At 38.2% G+C, this 16773-nt stretch overlaps 9 protein-coding genes and 4 non-coding genes across 13 annotated transcripts; 6 read left to right on the top strand and 7 right to left on the bottom strand.

The window, feature by feature from the left end:
* Nucleotides 1-135: 135 nt before the first annotated feature.
* Nucleotides 136-3771, top strand: ZYRO0G13992g (uncharacterized protein; the record flags this gene model as incomplete). Its single annotated transcript, XM_002498545.1, has 1 exon — nucleotides 136-3771. One exon carries the CDS (start codon nucleotides 136-138, stop codon nucleotides 3769-3771), a length of 3636 nt encoding a protein of 1211 aa, XP_002498590.1.
* A 485-nt stretch (nucleotides 3772-4256) lies between these two features.
* On the top strand, nucleotides 4257-4595 carry ZYRO0G13970g (uncharacterized protein; the record flags this gene model as incomplete). The annotated part of the gene is made up of 1 exon (XM_002498544.1): nucleotides 4257-4595. One exon carries the CDS (start codon nucleotides 4257-4259, stop codon nucleotides 4593-4595), a length of 339 nt encoding a protein of 112 aa, XP_002498589.1.
* Nucleotides 4596-4999: 404 nt separating this feature from the next.
* Nucleotides 5000-6154, top strand: SCS7 (fatty acid alpha-hydroxylase; the record flags this gene model as incomplete). The annotated part of the gene is made up of 1 exon (XM_002498543.1): nucleotides 5000-6154. One exon carries the CDS (start codon nucleotides 5000-5002, stop codon nucleotides 6152-6154), a length of 1155 nt encoding a protein of 384 aa, XP_002498588.1.
* Nucleotides 6155-7114: 960 nt separating this feature from the next.
* Nucleotides 7115-7186, top strand: ZYRO0G13926r. The gene has a single exon. It is a non-coding gene; the product is annotated as a tRNA-Gln (tRNA).
* A 188-nt stretch (nucleotides 7187-7374) lies between these two features.
* ZYRO0G13904r lies at nucleotides 7375-7446 on the bottom strand. The gene has a single exon. It is a non-coding gene; the product is annotated as a tRNA-Gln (tRNA).
* A 200-nt stretch (nucleotides 7447-7646) lies between these two features.
* On the bottom strand, nucleotides 7647-7718 carry ZYRO0G13882r. The gene has a single exon. It is a non-coding gene; the product is annotated as a tRNA-Gln (tRNA).
* A 255-nt stretch (nucleotides 7719-7973) lies between these two features.
* On the bottom strand, nucleotides 7974-8045 carry ZYRO0G13860r. The gene has a single exon. It is a non-coding gene; the product is annotated as a tRNA-Gln (tRNA).
* Nucleotides 8046-8137: 92 nt separating this feature from the next.
* On the bottom strand, nucleotides 8138-9085 carry PML39 (Pml39p; the record flags this gene model as incomplete). The annotated part of the gene is made up of 1 exon (XM_002498542.1): nucleotides 8138-9085. The coding sequence occupies one exon, from the start codon at nucleotides 9083-9085 to the stop codon at nucleotides 8138-8140; it is 948 nt and encodes a 315-aa protein (XP_002498587.1).
* A 283-nt stretch (nucleotides 9086-9368) lies between these two features.
* Nucleotides 9369-10043, top strand: ZYRO0G13816g (uncharacterized protein; the record flags this gene model as incomplete). The annotated part of the gene is made up of 1 exon (XM_002498541.1): nucleotides 9369-10043. One exon carries the CDS (start codon nucleotides 9369-9371, stop codon nucleotides 10041-10043), a length of 675 nt encoding a protein of 224 aa, XP_002498586.1.
* A 160-nt stretch (nucleotides 10044-10203) lies between these two features.
* SEC65 (RNA-binding signal recognition particle subunit SEC65) lies at nucleotides 10204-10989 on the bottom strand (the record flags this gene model as incomplete). Its single annotated transcript, XM_002498540.1, has 1 exon — nucleotides 10204-10989. The coding sequence occupies one exon, from the start codon at nucleotides 10987-10989 to the stop codon at nucleotides 10204-10206; it is 786 nt and encodes a 261-aa protein (XP_002498585.1).
* A 29-nt stretch (nucleotides 10990-11018) lies between these two features.
* On the top strand, nucleotides 11019-12191 carry RRN9 (Rrn9p; the record flags this gene model as incomplete). Its single annotated transcript, XM_002498539.1, has 1 exon — nucleotides 11019-12191. The coding sequence occupies one exon, from the start codon at nucleotides 11019-11021 to the stop codon at nucleotides 12189-12191; it is 1173 nt and encodes a 390-aa protein (XP_002498584.1).
* Nucleotides 12192-12196: 5 nt separating this feature from the next.
* On the bottom strand, nucleotides 12197-15604 carry MDM1 (Mdm1p; the record flags this gene model as incomplete). The annotated part of the gene is made up of 1 exon (XM_002498538.1): nucleotides 12197-15604. One exon carries the CDS (start codon nucleotides 15602-15604, stop codon nucleotides 12197-12199), a length of 3408 nt encoding a protein of 1135 aa, XP_002498583.1.
* A 551-nt stretch (nucleotides 15605-16155) lies between these two features.
* On the bottom strand, nucleotides 16156-16752 carry TMA23 (Tma23p; the record flags this gene model as incomplete). Its single annotated transcript, XM_002498537.1, has 1 exon — nucleotides 16156-16752. The coding sequence occupies one exon, from the start codon at nucleotides 16750-16752 to the stop codon at nucleotides 16156-16158; it is 597 nt and encodes a 198-aa protein (XP_002498582.1).
* Between the last annotated feature and the right edge of the window lie 21 nt (nucleotides 16753-16773).

Below are 16773 nucleotides of genomic sequence, written 5' to 3'. Positions count from 1 at the left end.
GTTGAGGAATCTGAGTGAGGAATAGTTTTGGTTCAGAATACCTAACTATAGTCTGTTGTCATTCCCTTACATACAAGCATCCACAGACGAAGTTTTAAATACTGTTAAAGGTTAGGAGATCTTTTGAACGTAGCTATGGACGCAGATCGGAATAGCCCACATGATGGGCTGAATCAACAACATGAGAAGCACCAAAGTCAAGATCATCAACATCAGCAGCGTCTGCAGCGTCATCAGCGTCAGCATCAGCGAGAGCAGCTTCCACTCAGGGAGAGAAGAAGCACGAATGATACAATGAAGGAGAAAAGGAAATCAGAAGTCATGATTGCAGCTCAATCACTGGATAATGAAGTACAAAGTGTGAAAAACCTAAAGAGGATCTCCATTGGTTCTATGGATATGCTGTTGGATCCAGAATTAGAATACAGAGTTAGTTCTAATGCTGGTAAACAGGAGAATAGGAAATCATGGACTTCAGGTGTCCCTGCGCGTCCGGCTGAAGAAGTAGAGAACATGCAAAATAGGGCAACTGTTCGATATACTTATCCATCAAGGGCGGTTGAAGGTGAACCAGACGAATCATTTGAAAGCGAATTATCAGAGATCAGTTTTGACGTTACAAATTCGGAATATTTGGAAGGTCTTGATCCCAATGATGATTCGAGTATACAGAAGAGTGAAAATGATACGACTGATTTAAGGGGAAGTCAAAAATCCCAAGTCTCATCATCTGGAAGAAGCATTAGTGGCGTGGGTACCTTGAAAAGGGGTGCAAGTAACATACCGCTAAGAAAAACTTCAACGAGTTCAGATGCCAGTAGTGGATCTAATGGTTCTTTGACTAAAAACTTGTTGTGGGTTCCAGCAAATCAACATCCTAACGTGAAACCAGAAAACTATTTGGAATTGGTTCAAGACACTTTGCATAACATTAGGCTTGAAGGTAATGAAGATGAACAAACTGGTAATGACATGAATACAACGACAGCAAAGGTAGAACATGGTACCAACAAGGAAAATGAGGATAAGGGTTATCTACCCCGTAAGAACAATTCTCTTGTGCGAAAACCATCGCGTTTGAGAAAATCTTATACAGAATTCGATGAGGAAAATGACGATTATCTAGACACGAGTGGGTTTTCGAAAAAGAGATCTTCTGAAGATGTTGAAGATGCATCTAACTTGACGATCTCTTCTACGAATTCATCTAGGGCAGTTTCCTTAAGGGACATTACAGATGAGCTGACCAAAATCTCAAATAACGCTGGGTTGACCGACTCTGATGCCATTACGCTAGCAAGAACACTAAGTATGGCTGGATCCTTTACAAGTGATGAACCGGATGACATCATTGAAAACAGCCGCGGTACACAGGGAGATGATTTGCAATATTACAATGAGGCTGATGCCATGGAAAAAAAAGAAGATGACGCTGAATTTGCCTCTAACATGTTCATGAAGAATGGATTTGTAATTCCTGCTAGATCTTCATTGAGGAGAAGTAAATTTAATACTTATCGTGTAAGGTCAGCCAGTGACGAAAATTTGGATGAGAACAAATCTATTAACTCTGGATTGAGTGATCACCACGGTCATACTCACAGTGTTTTACCATCACAAACTGATTATGTACCTACTCCATCTTCCCGAGAAGAACGTTCAGTGGATTCCAAATCTTCACAGGACCGTCGCCTTGAGAATATGAAGGAAACGCCGGCAGACGAAGACTCAGCGGCAAGTGGTGCCTACGTGAAGCAGCAAGATTACTTGGGTACCCCCGGAGATCAACATAGTCATGGGAGTAAATCTCCTTCACAATTTATTGGCGAAGACGGGTCAAATTTGACGTCTCCAAGTACCATCAGCGATTTTCAAGATATTTATGATCATTATCGACAATCTAGTGTGGATTGGGAAAAGGAGTTGAAGAAAGAACGTGATTTTGCCCAACAAATGGACAGTTATAATAAACCAACCACCACAGAAGTACATATAGAGCCTCCAGTTCCAGAGGAATCCCCAGATCTTGCAGATGCATCAGCTGAAAATCTAGTCGTCTCGAAGGACGACAGTCTTTCTTCTTCTGAAGTTTCAACTGATAGCGTCTTGATAAAACCGGAACATGGTCAATCTTTCGAAAGCACTGTGCCTCAGCATTATCACACACAACAGGATACAGCAGAACAACAAGCCGGTAGTAGTTTTGTCACTGAACAGAACAAATCAGAACCGATTGCATTTAAATCCCATGAAAGCAATACTAGTAATAGTAGTAACAGTAATAGACAGGCTCAAAAAAGAGGAGGATGGGCTCTCTTTAGTATGGGGACTAAAGATATCTTGGGGGGAGATCAAAGAAGTGACAAAGACGAAGATAACAACCAAATGGAGGAGTTCCAATCGGAGGAGTATGTGCCAAAAGAGAATGCTGACTTCATCAAAACGAGCACTCACATGAGAACTGACTATGAGCGCGTAGCCGCAGATAGAAGTAATCATTCTAAGAACCGCCATTCTCCCATTTTTACGGAAAACAATAAGAAAGAGATTATGGAGGAGTCTAGGCCAGAGCTTCAGATTGAACCTAAAATTGAAGACGTCCCTACTGAAACTGATGAACAGATGGAAACGAACTCTGAGTACTCGAATTCTGATTCCTCGAACTCATTCTCAGCTCAGAAATTGGAGAAAAAATTCGTCAACCTATTTAAGAGAAAGGGCAAAAATAAGTCCTCTAGCAGCAAGACTGGTAAGACTCATAAGAAGCTTGAATTGACTAAAAAGGCTACAAACAACACTCTTCCAAAATTTAGAAAAGCTGCCAAAGGCCAATCCAAGCAAACAGAACTTTCTGAAAATGAGCAGCTCTATGACGCATCATCGGATGGTGCTTCTCCCGATATTAGTTTGGGTGAGCCTGTTGACGACGCTGTAATGGACACTAGTGCAGGTTCCTTCCAAGACGCTTCTGAAATGAGGCAAGAGGAACATTTGTCCCTACAGCCTGCTGTCAGCGTACAAAGCACAAAATCTAGTCCTGGTATAGTTGTCGAATCAACCAAACAGCTCGAAAGTAATGAGTCCCGAGAAGTTAGCGCTGATAATGTGGTTGCTACCCAAATGGAGACAAAGAGTGTTCAGATGAAAAAACAAGCTTCATTAGAAAAAGAACAACAACGACAACAGCAGCAAAAACAGCAGCAAAAACAGCAGCAAAAACAGCAACAACAATACCACCACCACCAACAACAAAAACAACAACAAAAACAGCCACAGAAGCAACAAGTTTCTAATGGTCAACAGGTACATCCTACTCCACCTGTTCAAAACCAACCACAGCCTTTACCGGCTCGTAAATTAACATTTAGCGATGTTAAACGTTTAGACAGACCTAATGCCCCTATGCAATTCACCGATAGCGCCTTTGGATTCCCATTACCCATGCTGACAGTTTCTACAGTAGTTATGTTCGATCACAGGTTACCTATTAACGTGGAGAGAGCCATCTATAGGCTAAGTCATTTGAAATTAAGTGATCCCAAGAGAGAGTTGAGGCAGCAAGTTATGCTCAGTAATTTCATGTATGCCTATTTGAACTTGGTGAATCATACATTGTACATGGAGCAAGTAGCTCAAGAAGGTGGACAAGAAATACCTACTGCATCTAAAACCACCAACGCTGCTAGTACTGCTCATACCGGTTCAGGCTCTTATACCACGGATCAAAATGACGCCAATGGCGCGATATGCATACCAGATATTCAAGGATAATTCGGAAAACAACGGTGACGATGATGAACTAAAGATGTTAAAGCTAAAACTGTTTCAAGATGAACATGAAGAAAAAGACCAAAGAAAAAAAAACAAAAAACAAACAAACTAGAGACGAAAAAATATGGTAAGATAAAATAAAATAGAATAAGAATTGTTTACTTATTTTTTTCCCCTATTCAGCTTCTTTTTTCCTACTATTAAGGATAGATCGACCCCCTGTATACCAGGAATATCTAGTAGTATCTACTAAAAAAATTGCATGATTTGTTTTATTTTAACCGCCCAAAATATCGGTATACCTATCGCTTCAAACGAAGTAGCTTCATTTTTTTTCCTTTTTCTTTTTTTTTCGTTTTCACTTTGGCAAAATTTAAGCGATGAACATCAGAATATCTGCTTATGTGCACTACAAGAGCAAGCAAATCGCTTCTCTGCCTCAATCTCCAAACCGTTGAAAGGACTCCTAAACACTATAATCTACCATGAGTGGACCTGAGAACTCATATCGAATGCTAGTATTGCTGGAAGAACCCGTTAGTGGTTCAAAGCCTGAAGATGAAAAGAAAGTACATGAATTTATGGACGAATTGGTACTGCCCTTCAACGTTGACGAAATAGATCAATTAAATTCGTGGTTTGACAAGTTTGATGAACAGATCTGTATACCGAATGAAGGTCATATCAAATACGAAATTACAAGTGATGGTATTATAGTACTAATCCTTGACAAGGAAATGGAGCCACTTGTGTCTCAAGTGCGTTCTTTTGTAGAAAAACATGGCAACCGTGAAGATGACGACGACGAAAAGGAGGATGACTGAATTACTTCAGGGATGGTCGTGAAATCAAGCAATTACGGGAAATAACATAGATAAGCAGATATATATTATACTTTTGGATATAGAAATAAAGCCTGGTGAGCTGGAAATGCAGTTGCTGCTAAACGATTGAGGAACAGCTCCATAGAGCATAAGGGGAAATTTACCTTACCGTAACGATCGTGCCATCCTTTTCGCTGGTGCCGTATTTTGTTGGTTTCTCTTGGAAGCTCATCACCTCACGTAATCATAGCTACATGCGTGGAAAAAGAGAAGAAAATATCGTAACCGTAAACACTACTATAAACAGCGATAAAATTCGGGAGCTAGAAGTATAAATTTAGTGTTTGTAGTTGAGTCTAGTATATTCAGAATTCCTAGTACCACGAATACAACATCAATAAGTCATGTCTACGAAATCTCCCACTCTTCAGCTGTTTTCTCAAGAACAGCTTTCAAAGCACAACAACGAGAAGGACTGTTGGGTTAGTGTCTATCAAAGAAAGATCTATAATGTCACAGAATTTCTGGATGAACATCCAGGTGGTGCTGAATACATCCTAAAATATGCAGGACGGGATATTACTGAAGTTTTAAAGGACAGAGATGTTCATGAACATAGTGAATCTGCTTACGAAATCTTAGACGATAACTATCTGGTGGGGTATTTGGCTACTAAGGAAGAGGCAACGAAATTGTTGACTAATAAAAAGCACCAGGTGGAAGTTCATCTCACTGATCAAAATAATAGCGATTTTGATTCTACTACGTTTGTCCCAGAATTACCAGCAGAAGAAAAATTGAATATTGCTACTGATTATGGCAGAGACTATAAGAAGCATAAATTTTTAGATCTAAACAGAGCATTATTACCCCAAGTTATGTTTGGTAACTTTTCTAAGGACTTTTATTTGGATCAAGTGCATAGACCAAGACATTACGGTAAAGGTTCAGCGCCATTGTTTGGAAATTTTCTGGAACCTATTTCTAAGACTCCATGGTGGGCAATTCCAATTATTTGGATACCAGTGGTCAGTTTCCACTTTTACGTTGGCTTTACCAATATGAATAAGTTATTTTCGACTTTTTTGTTCTGCTTGGGTATCTTCGTATGGACATTAATCGAATACTGTTTGCATAGATTTCTGTTCCATTTAGATGAATGGTTACCTGATAATAACGCTGCTTTGACCCTGCATTTCCTCTTACACGGTGTTCATCACTATTTACCCATGGACAGATACCGTTTAGTAATGCCACCAACTTTAGGTATCGTTTTAATGGCACCTATTTACAAGACTGTGTTTGGATTATTACCTACTTATTGGGCTTACTCTGGATTCGCAGGTGGTCTTTTCGGTTACGTTTGTTACGATCTAACTCATTATTTCTTACACCATGCTAAATTGCCTTCCTACATGCGTAAATTGAAGAAATACCATTTGGAACACCACTATAAAAATTATCAGTTAGGATTTGGTGTCACTTCATGGTTTTGGGATAACGTTTTCGGTACTTATTTAGGACCAGATGCTCCATTGGCACATATGAAATATGATTGAGTGACGTATCATGGGGTGAGGAACATTTTTTATTTATTGAAGAATATTACAGATGTCTGTTAAACTGTGGTGAAATTGTTTTAAAGTTAATATAATTTTTACATGTACTATATAGGTACATCTGATGTTGCAAACTAACAAATCTGTTGCCTGGTAGTATTTACCGGTGTATTATAAGAGCCACGAATTGTATACAATAGTCCTCTTGAGTTCGAACGATCATCTAGATCGACCAAACCCTCCCAAGTACGATTTTTGTTGACTCCTATGTACCAATGAGCAGATAGACAACTGTGTTGTTCTAGAAAATAGTTCACAGAATCTACCACGGTTTCGATTTGGGTTGATGGATCTGTATTCTTATCAGTAATTATAATCATATACCATCATCATTATAAGCCTTCGATACGGAGGGACTTGCGATACACTGTCCTAACGACTGTAATCCGAGACAATTAAGCAATTGTACTAATCCAGAAAAATTAATCAGCTGCATTATGCATTTTAATAACATGCTGCTGACAGCAAGAGAATTGAACTCAATGGTCGGTCGAGCACCAAGATTTATGTCCATTATATGATATATATCCTAGATCTTTTAGTAGATATCGCACCACGTAACTAAGCATGCGATCATAAAGAAGATAAATATATCTAATTTACCATAGCAACCGATTGCTGGTAATGCTGATTATTCGCTATGACATTTCTCGAGGATTTTTGATCAAATACATTATTTGTCATAAACTGAGCGAGTATGTGGCCTATATACGTTACAGAATGTTACTTAAGTATCACTTGGGAAACTTAATGAAATCATTAATTTAGCAGAAAGACATGGTCAACAACTTTTATTTCTTTATGTACAAGGAAGCATATAAAGTGCAAAATTGAAAACGTCATTGAAAGCCTTGCGCTTTAGAACACTTCAAAAAACAACTCTCCTCAACAGAGTTTAAAGGTCCTATAGTGTAGTGGTTATCACTTTCGGTTCTGATCCGAACAACCCCAGTTCGAATCCGGGTGGGACCTCTCTTTATTTTTACATGATAAGTCATATAAAGACTACGACCCTAATATAGTCACCATTTGAACAAATCTCATAATAGAATCACTCGGGATACCGTCCGCTGTGTATCACTACAGCTATTCTGATTTGAAGTAGATTAAAAGAAAATTATTTGATAGAATGGCTTTGGGCAACAAAAAGGAAACAAAAAAGGTCCTACCCGGATTCGAACCGGGGTCGTTCGGATCAAAACCGAAAGTGATAACCACTACACTATAGAACCAGATATTCTGTTAAATACAGAAAAGTATTACAAGTTACACACGTCCAAATATAGTCAGATGAGTTTGTGAACATTTAATAAAAAAGGTTAGCACCTTTAATGGCACTTACTAGTAATGGACCGCCTGTTTGATTACTCCCCAAAAAAAACAGGGAAAGAAGGAAATAAATTAACTGGGCCTATTGAATTTAGGAACAAAAAGGTCCTACCCGGATTCGAACCGGGGTCGTTCGGATCAAAACCGAAAGTGATAACCACTACACTATAGAACCAGCTATCTGTTGTTAAGTTTTATCTCAATGAGCAATCCGACACTACAGATATAGTCATACGGTTTTCAAAGGCGGGAGATGGTCCTTCCAGACAGAATGTGTATACTTGGTCGATTTATTGAAAGCGCATCCACAGTGCATGCATAAAGCTAATACTGATATACAATTGAGTAACCAACCAGGGGCATAACTATAGCCCTGTGAAAAGTGGTTTCAACTGGCAAAATATTGATTGTTCTAAATATGAAAAAAATTAGGTCCTACCCGGATTCGAACCGGGGTCGTTCGGATCAAAACCGAAAGTGATAACCACTACACTATAGAACCATCAAACTGGTCGGTTTCACGTAGATTTATATATACTACTTAACAGACAGCTAAAATCAAACAATCCTCAACATACCATTAACGCTTATACTCTACATAGTTTCGAAATAATTTTCCAACAGCTTTAATCTACCATTAATGTCCTTATCCATTGGAAGTACAACAGATTTTTCAATCATTTCGCCCAATTTTTCACAATTGTAATATTTACACCATTCAGCATGAAAATTAATTTGATCTCGTAAAATGGATTTGGTAAAAGCTCTTTTATGGCATCCAGTGCACTGCACTACATCTTCCTCCACTAATTCATAACCTTGCAGACATAACTTTAAGGACTCATCGTCGATTTGAAATAGAGATTGCAATTTCCCACTAAAAAGAGCAGATTCTTTGCTCACTCTTGATCGACTTATCCTTTCCAATTCACGAACTAAATTCCATGACTGTAAATAGTACTCATTGACAAGATCAAATTGATTCTTCCTCCAGGGACAATCAATCGAATGCTCCGAGGAAACGTACTTTTCCCAATACCTTTTATTGAGTTGAGACCCCGAATTTAACTGCAAACAAAGTGTATTCGAACAAGTAACACATTTGCACACCAAGTTCCCATTTTGCGAAGAGCTAAAATCCCAACCTTTGGAAGAAAGACTAATTGGATTGATCCACACGTTATCCCAATCCAACCACTGCTCCCTGGTGCCATCTTGAATTCTCTTACACCTGTCAATGAGGTTATCATAAGAGTGTAAATTGAACCCTGGACAATTCTTCCTAACGGTCAGGACAACATTTTCATAGGGACACAATTTAACACGGTCTAGAAATCTATTTGATCGAGTTTCTCGAGGTCTATACTTCCATTTCTTGAGTATTTTATCACTTGGACTCACCGCACTAAAACGAACCTTCCGGGATATTTTTGAGGGGTCTAAAATCCATTCCAACTCCGCACCCACATTATCGAGCCTGTTTTGTAACTTCCCATCCATATCGAAATGCCATAAGATGCACTTAACAGTGCATTTGCCCATGAAAGTGATCCAATTTCTGTCAATATTTAGTAGTTCATCGCCTTAAATTTCATGTTGAAATCATCTGACGTACGAAGCGATTGGAATTTGATACGGGAAAAATTTTGCAACTATTTCCGGGATGAAAATTAGAATGACGATATAAGAATAATGAGACCTTTGTAAGTTCAAAGTGGAACTCAACAGGAGGAGTTTTGAGGAGTGTATTTGTGTTGAACGGTACTGAGGTTCTCCCCCGGTTCTCTTTTTTCTATCCATCTAGTTTGACCCCAGAAGCGAAAATATGCCCGCAGTTTTAGAGGATTACCAAAAGAACTTTTTGGATTTGGCAATTGAGAGTCAAGCTCTCAGATTTGGTCAGTTCACTCTCAAAAGTGGACGTAAATCGCCATATTTCTTCAATTTAGGGCTCTTCAATACTGGTAAGTTGTTATCGAATTTAGCAACAGCATATGCGATTGCCATTATTCAGTCCGATATAAAGTTTGATATTATCTTCGGACCTGCTTACAAGGGTATCCCATTAGCATCAATCGTTTGTGTTAAATTAGCAGAAATCGGTGGATCTAAATTTCAAGACGTCCGTTATGCGTTTAACAGAAAGGAAGCTAAGGATCATGGTGAAGGTGGTAACATTGTAGGTGCATCCTTGGAAGGTAAGCGTATTTTAATTATTGACGATGTCATGACTGCGGGAACTGCCATTAATGAAGCATTTGAAATTATTACCGCTAATAAAGGTCATACTGTTGGTTGTATTATCGCTCTTGACAGACAAGAAGTTATCAGTACGGAAGACAGAGAAGGTTTGAGTGCAACCCAGTCTGTGAGTAAAAAATACGGTATTCCGGTTTTAAACATTGTATCTCTTTCACACATCATTAATTACCTCGAGGGCAGAATTTCTGCGGATGAGAAGAAAGAAATTGAGGAATACCGCAACACTTATGGGGTGTAGTTAGTATTATTTTTTTTTTTTTTTCCCTCCTTTTTTACTTTTGTCCTTTTTACTATTTCACTTTGTAATTTCTCACATTGATTTGACCTAATCACTATTATTACTATTATTTACTTGATAAAGCTGCATTAACGATTTTCCTTTTACTTATTAGTTATGACTACCTTCTCAATACCTTGACTTTATTCTTGGGCATTTTGAATTGTTTTTCAGGTGCTGGTTGCTTTACAGGATCGTAAATAGACTTCGTCATTGGGTGAGCCATCAAATATTCACTGTGTAACGGTACGATATCGTTCATCTTGAAACCCTTGACATTTGGTACCTTTTTAAATTCTATACCGTCAAAATCAGGTCCGTATGGAATCTCTCTTAGGGAAGCAATTGTAGTAGGGTGCGAAACCATATATTCACCAATTGCATTAATTAGTTGTTTCTTACCACCGGCGAACCTCTTAGCAGTAGCAACTAATTGTCCGTCCTCTTTAAATAGTACACGAACCCTACCTGGATTACCAAAATCTTGTGGATGAGTTTTATCACCTTCAAATATACATAAAAGCCCCAGACTACGGACTGCATCTGCAACAGTCTTTGCCAAGGGATTTTCTACTGCCAATTTTAATGGTACACGTCTACCTTCAGCATGAGATCTTCTTTTATCGAAATAGCATGGGTACAATATTTGGAAATTTTTGATTTCATCCATTTCTTTCCGACTCATCTTTGCACTGCTTTCCACTTTACCAGTCTGTGGGTTGATAAACGTCACCTGGTTGGGATCATTACTAACTTGTTCAGACTTAACCTCTTGGTCCTGACTTCTAACTACTGTCGGCGTAATCTTGGGGGCAATTGGTGTCTTTAAAGATGGATCAAGCTCAGCTAAATCCATCTCTAGATTATCAATATCATCGTAATCGTTAAGCTCCTCTAACTTGGGCATCTTAACAACGGTATGCACCTTCTTTCTTTATGAATCTACTCGGTCTTGTTGTTTGTAGTGTGTGTTGGGTAAATTTTGCAAGGTCCATTAAAAAATCTTGGCTTGATGCTCATCACCAGGGGAACAGCCCAATAGAGATGAGCAGCAGCGAGGAAGAACCGTTCGAGGGATCTGCCAGAATTGGTACTGCTGACAAGTCTGTTATTGATGGTGCTAACGAATTGTTAGAGTCCTTGGAACAATCCCATCGGGCTGATCTGGCATTACATCTTTATTCATCTTATCTGCTAAAGAATCTGCTATACAGAGCTAACGAGAAAAAGCACCCGTATGAAGTGGATCAATTCATCAAGACCCAGATAAAGGATAATTGGACCAATTGGCCAAGTTCTAAGACAGTTATCGATCCTCAGACTGATAAATTGTACGAAGATGCTATCATATCGAATTCGACATATGAACCCGGTGAAATTTCACCAAATGCCCTTACACATTCTGCTTCCATGTTGAGACAAGAGCTAGATTCCTACTGGCAAGGTTGTTTGGCCCAATGTGCTTCAGCTTCGGAGGATACGCTTGATGTTGACAAGATGGAAATGCCTTCAGAATTGGCTCACAACGTCATAGGTAAGTTAGATCGTTTCTTCGAAGGTTTACATCATAAAGTTGCTAAAAAGAATAAGATTGAGTTACAACAGGATTCAACTTCTAAACAATTAACAGTTTCGCAACCTGAAAACGAAACTATCAAGGGCAAAAGACGTGTGCAGTTAAGATATCATGATATTATATCTAGAGGTTGTGAAATGGGCGAAGATATGACTGAAATTTACATGAAATCACTAGAACTCTACAACGATATCCCAGGGACCATTAAAAAAAATCAATTTAAACTGCCAAAGACTGAATTGAAAAAATATCGTCCGGTAAAGGGCGGTAAATCGAAGATTGAGGTCATGAGGAAGACAAGGGAAAATTATCTGGAATTGGAAAAATTGTTAAAAGATAAAAGATTAACTGCTAAGGATAAAATGGAATTGAAAAAGATGACAAGGAAGAAAATCGAGTTATCGTTAAGCAAAAAGAATTTCTTTCAAGTGAAAGGATACGGACTGGACGATGATAATGACGAAGAAAGTGATCCAACTTCAAGCAATTATAATGTGGACGATGCTCTCATAAGAATACCGAGGAGAAAGTAAATTTTTCATTGCTCAACTGAATGGTATCCCATGTCGTCATCACAGATCTCATCTAGGACAGTATCCATAATCTCCAGCAACAGGCTTGCCATTAAAAACTGATTTTGGACCATGCTGTGAATATTAAAACCAGCCTCTCGAGCTGTTCGAAGGCCAATGACTTTACCACAAGTCTCTGCGAATAGAGACTGCAAAATCGCTTGTGAATCGGCCTGAGTCCTAGCTTTCTCACCTTTGGTACGTTCATCATTGGGAGCAGCCATGCCGCTTCTAGAAAAAACACCTTCGGGCCCCCATAGAGATTCTTTCAACAAAAGAATTGTTCTCAATATTTGATCTTCATCTCTCAATTTTCGAATACTGTTTTTAACATATTTCTCAATCGTACTCCCGAGTAATTGTTGTAATACCGTAATTATTGTCTTTCCCCTGAGCCAGCCAGAGTTGCTTCTGTTTAATGAAAAAACAGATATGAAAAGGTCACATATGGGTTTGACAAATGATTTGTTTTGTGAATTTCGGCCTGTTTCCTTATTATGATAAAAGTTGCGGTCATCTTCGTAGAAATTTAACTCTTCTTCGTAATCAGCATCAATTTGGCGGGTTTGAAAATCTGTTGAAGACTCCCTCTTGTGACTAAGATCTGTACCGGAACCTTCGAGCGATCTCAACAGCGGCTTACTCACCACTTCTTCCTTAGCATTGAAGCTCGCAGAATCGGTCAAGAAAACCCTAAACAAATTATCTTGGCAGATTTCAGGTATAGCTAACAGCTCTCGAAGATATCTTTCCAATCTTTCTTTCCTTTCCTCATATAAAAGCACTTTGGATACATGATATTTTAAGGACATCTTCACCTTCTCAGGGAATATATCTCTTTTTTGCAAATGCTTTACTTGACTTTTATACTTTTTCTTAAGTGTAGAATTCAATTTGAAGAATTCGTTAAATCTCCTTGGGATTTCCCATGCCGTTACCTGACCTTGATGTGAATGCTCGACATTTATCAAATAATAGGCAACTTCGTGACCATGTTCAAGCTGTGTATCAACGTAATAACTTCTTATGCAAATTTTTGTTTTGCCGTATAGGCTATTGGCATTTTCCTGGACCAAACACTGTTGCTTTAGCAATTCTTTATTATCTAAGTCTTTTAAGAGAGCTTTCTGAGATTTCCTCAAAAGCTTTAACTGGTTTTGGTTGTTAGTTAAATCAGCTTTCAAAATCAAATGATCCAGCAATTCCAGTTCTTTCTCTATATCATCAATTGCAAGTGTCAACTTCGCAATGTCATCCTTTAGACTGGTAAATGTATGCGTACTATTTTGTAATTTGTCGCTAGAAATTTCTGAGTGGGCATTAAGACCTGAATTGATACTATTTGACAGGGATTCAGTAGAATCTTGGGTTTCTTCTTCGTCTTGGTTCCCAAAAAATGATTCCACTGCTTCAAACCTATCATCATTGTTGAAAAGAGTATCGTTGAATATTCTGTCGCCGTCACCATCATCATCATTTCCAAATAAAGTTTCCCAAGAGTTCTTTGGCTTACTTGTAGATGTTCGACGACCATTTTTATCGTTCAGAATTCTATCTAATGCATCACTTATGTCAGGATGCGTCAGTATTCTAACGGCATCAACCGACTTTTTGGTTTGAAGCTTTGCATCTGCTTTATCAGCGGCTGGAAGGTCTATCAGTCTAGCATAGACATCCGTGGATGCAAAACCTGGGCTCGAAATCATTTCAAGGAAAAAACTCGATTCTTTATACCGCTGAAAGAAGAATCGATTCAAAGCTTCTTGGGACAGATCTTGCAATAGAAGCATGCTTCTTCTGTTTGAAGACAGCATGGAATCATCGATATTGACCCCCTTAAATTGAAGGATATCTTCGACAAGCCTCCGGTTCAAGGAACTCATAGTGGCTAGATGATCTCCTTCAAAAAATTTTAACACTTGTGTTTTAAAGTTTGACGACTCCGTGTCACATATAGATACAGAAATAGATTCAGTGACGGTGTTTTCCAATGGGTTTTTTAAGCCCTCCACTAGCTTCCAATATTCTAAGTAGGCAGAACCTTCTTTCAAAGAGTTTTCTCTTATAAACTTCTCGAAAAAAGAGAGACAATAATTTTCCTGTAAGATATCCTCTAAACTGATTGTCCCCAAGAATGCCTCAAATTGTTCTAATTCCTTTTCAGCATCGAAAGCACCTCGAGTGTTAGGATCTCGTAATCGCATCTTCTTCAAGTAGCCTTTGTCATTTACATATAACAGTCTGGTTTGTACCAAATTGAGAGAGAGATATAACCTTTTATTGTACTCTAACAGGTTTTTGGATAGTCCATTAATTTTCTTTAATTGTAGAAGTTTTGTCAGCAAAGAGTATTTTGTACTTTGTAGATCGATAAAAGACGTAAAGCAACTGATCTGCCTCAAGAAATCTTCAAATTGTTTATTCGATAAATTAGGTACTAATTCCAATGCCATAGGTTGTCTTTCATTTTTCACAGTATCGCCAATTGGGTTTCTCTGCTCTTCTACTTCCTTGGACAGAATTTTACGAATTTCATCCACTTGATCATATTCTTCCAATATCTTTTCTGAAATTGAAATAAGTTTTAAGTTCCAAGCATCAGGATCTGAAAATTTAACTATTATTGGTTCCGCTATGCATGAGCTAAGTATTTCACGCAACAGAATGCAAACATAGGGGGAGCTTAGCTCTTTGGTTCCAATAATAAAAGAAAGGAAATTTTCCATTCTAAGTTTCACATATTGGCTAATATCACGATTTAAATAGTTGGAACGCAGGGAAAGAGCTCTATGCAGTCTAAAATTTTTATTAAATTCCACGGCAACACTTAATTCCGCATTTGTGTCTTCATCTCTGGCAAAAGTCATATCCGCCATAACCGCTTCTCTAGCCAAGCAGAATTCATCAAAATATTTGCTGATTAGTGGCAAAAGCTTAAGAACTATTAAACTGGCTTCATCTTTACGTTGTAATAGAGATTGTAATTTTTCCACGCAACCTAGCAACACAGCTCTTACGGTTTGGGGGAACTCTGATGACGGATTACCATTGATATGAGAAAACCAAGTGTCGATGAAATCACGAACTACTAAATCGATAATATTCTCAACTTCTTGGGAAATCTTTGGATAATTCGAGAATAGATTTCTTTTAACCACTGACGCCTCTGAAACAACATCCTCATTGAAATCATCATCCTGTAAAAGTTTGGGAATTGGTGGATCTAGAATTGGTAGGGTGATTGATGCGGCAGAATAGAACAGAATTCCAATCAATGTTATAATCACCAAGATTAATTTCCCCCGGAGAAAGACCAATAGAAGCAGCAGAAATATGCGTTTTGGTAAACGTATCTCAATATTGACATTTCTCATCTAAGTAAGAGTCCGCTTGATTCAAACCCAGATTGTGCTACAGTTCTTTAGAAATTTATCAAAGATTACTTATCTATAGCAGTGGACTGTAAAGTAAACATGGCCTTTACACCTTTTATGAGAGCGAAAAAGCATGTGATCAGATCGGCTATCCATATTTATTGAGATCTTCATACCTTCCAGTTCTATTCTTACCATATAATTTGGATTATAGCTGTCTGTATCATTAGTTTATTCTAATACTATCATGTGCTTTACGTATGTAGATGTATTTGCATGCTATGATGACAATATAATGAAAAAAAAAAAAAAAAAACTTCTATCATTATATTAAAATAATTTTAACGACGTTTCTACTTCCTGCCAATATTCGTTGAGATTACCTAAAGTCTGATTTCTTTTGGATGGTTGGAATTTAATCTATCAAAATTGTTTTGAGCAATCACGCATTCCCAACCCTTCTAATATACAATGCAATTAAAATACAGGGGAAAGTTCATAGAGACTGATTTGTATTTTTCCACCTTCTCGAGCCCATATGCTCGTTGATATTAGTTCTTTGTCTCGAGATTTTTATTCGTTTTGTCCTTTTTCAACTTTTTCTTCTCTTTCTTCTCTTTTTTTTCTTTCTTCTCTTTCTTCTTTTCTTTCTTCTCTTTCTTTTGCTTCTTCCTCTCCTTCTTCTCCTTCTTCACCTTCTCAGACTCATTCCTTCCATCACTCTTTGATCTTTTGGTTTTCCTCTTATCACCATCACCACCATCATCTGCTTTCCTCTTGCCTGAGACTACGGAAACACTCTTCTTCTTCGAATCTTCTTTAACATCTATAGTTCCCTTCAGACTTTCTCCTCGAACAAACCACTTGTACAGAGGAGAATCGTTCTTAGAAACACCAGATGCCGTAGCTTCCTTCTGATTAAAAGTTATGCCATCACCGCCATTTGAACCCACATTGACGTCTAAATTTTTCAAATGTCCATCGAATAGCCTTTCCCACCATGCTTCACCATCTTCCTGACCTACAGCACCACCAATACCCTTCTTATCATATTTGTGCTTTACCAATACAGGCTTTTTTAAGCCGCCCTCTTTCAGTGCTTCACCTTCTCTCCAACCATAAGACTTTAAGTACTGTCTACCATCCATTATTTTTCATGGACAAAAAAA

This window comes from Zygosaccharomyces rouxii, assembly GCF_000026365.1.
Source record: "Zygosaccharomyces rouxii strain CBS732 chromosome G complete sequence".
Lineage (NCBI taxonomy): Eukaryota > Fungi > Ascomycota > Saccharomycetes > Saccharomycetales > Saccharomycetaceae > Zygosaccharomyces > Zygosaccharomyces rouxii.
Note: the sequence above shows the minus strand (reverse complement) of the source record. Positions and strands in the feature narration are given on the sequence as shown.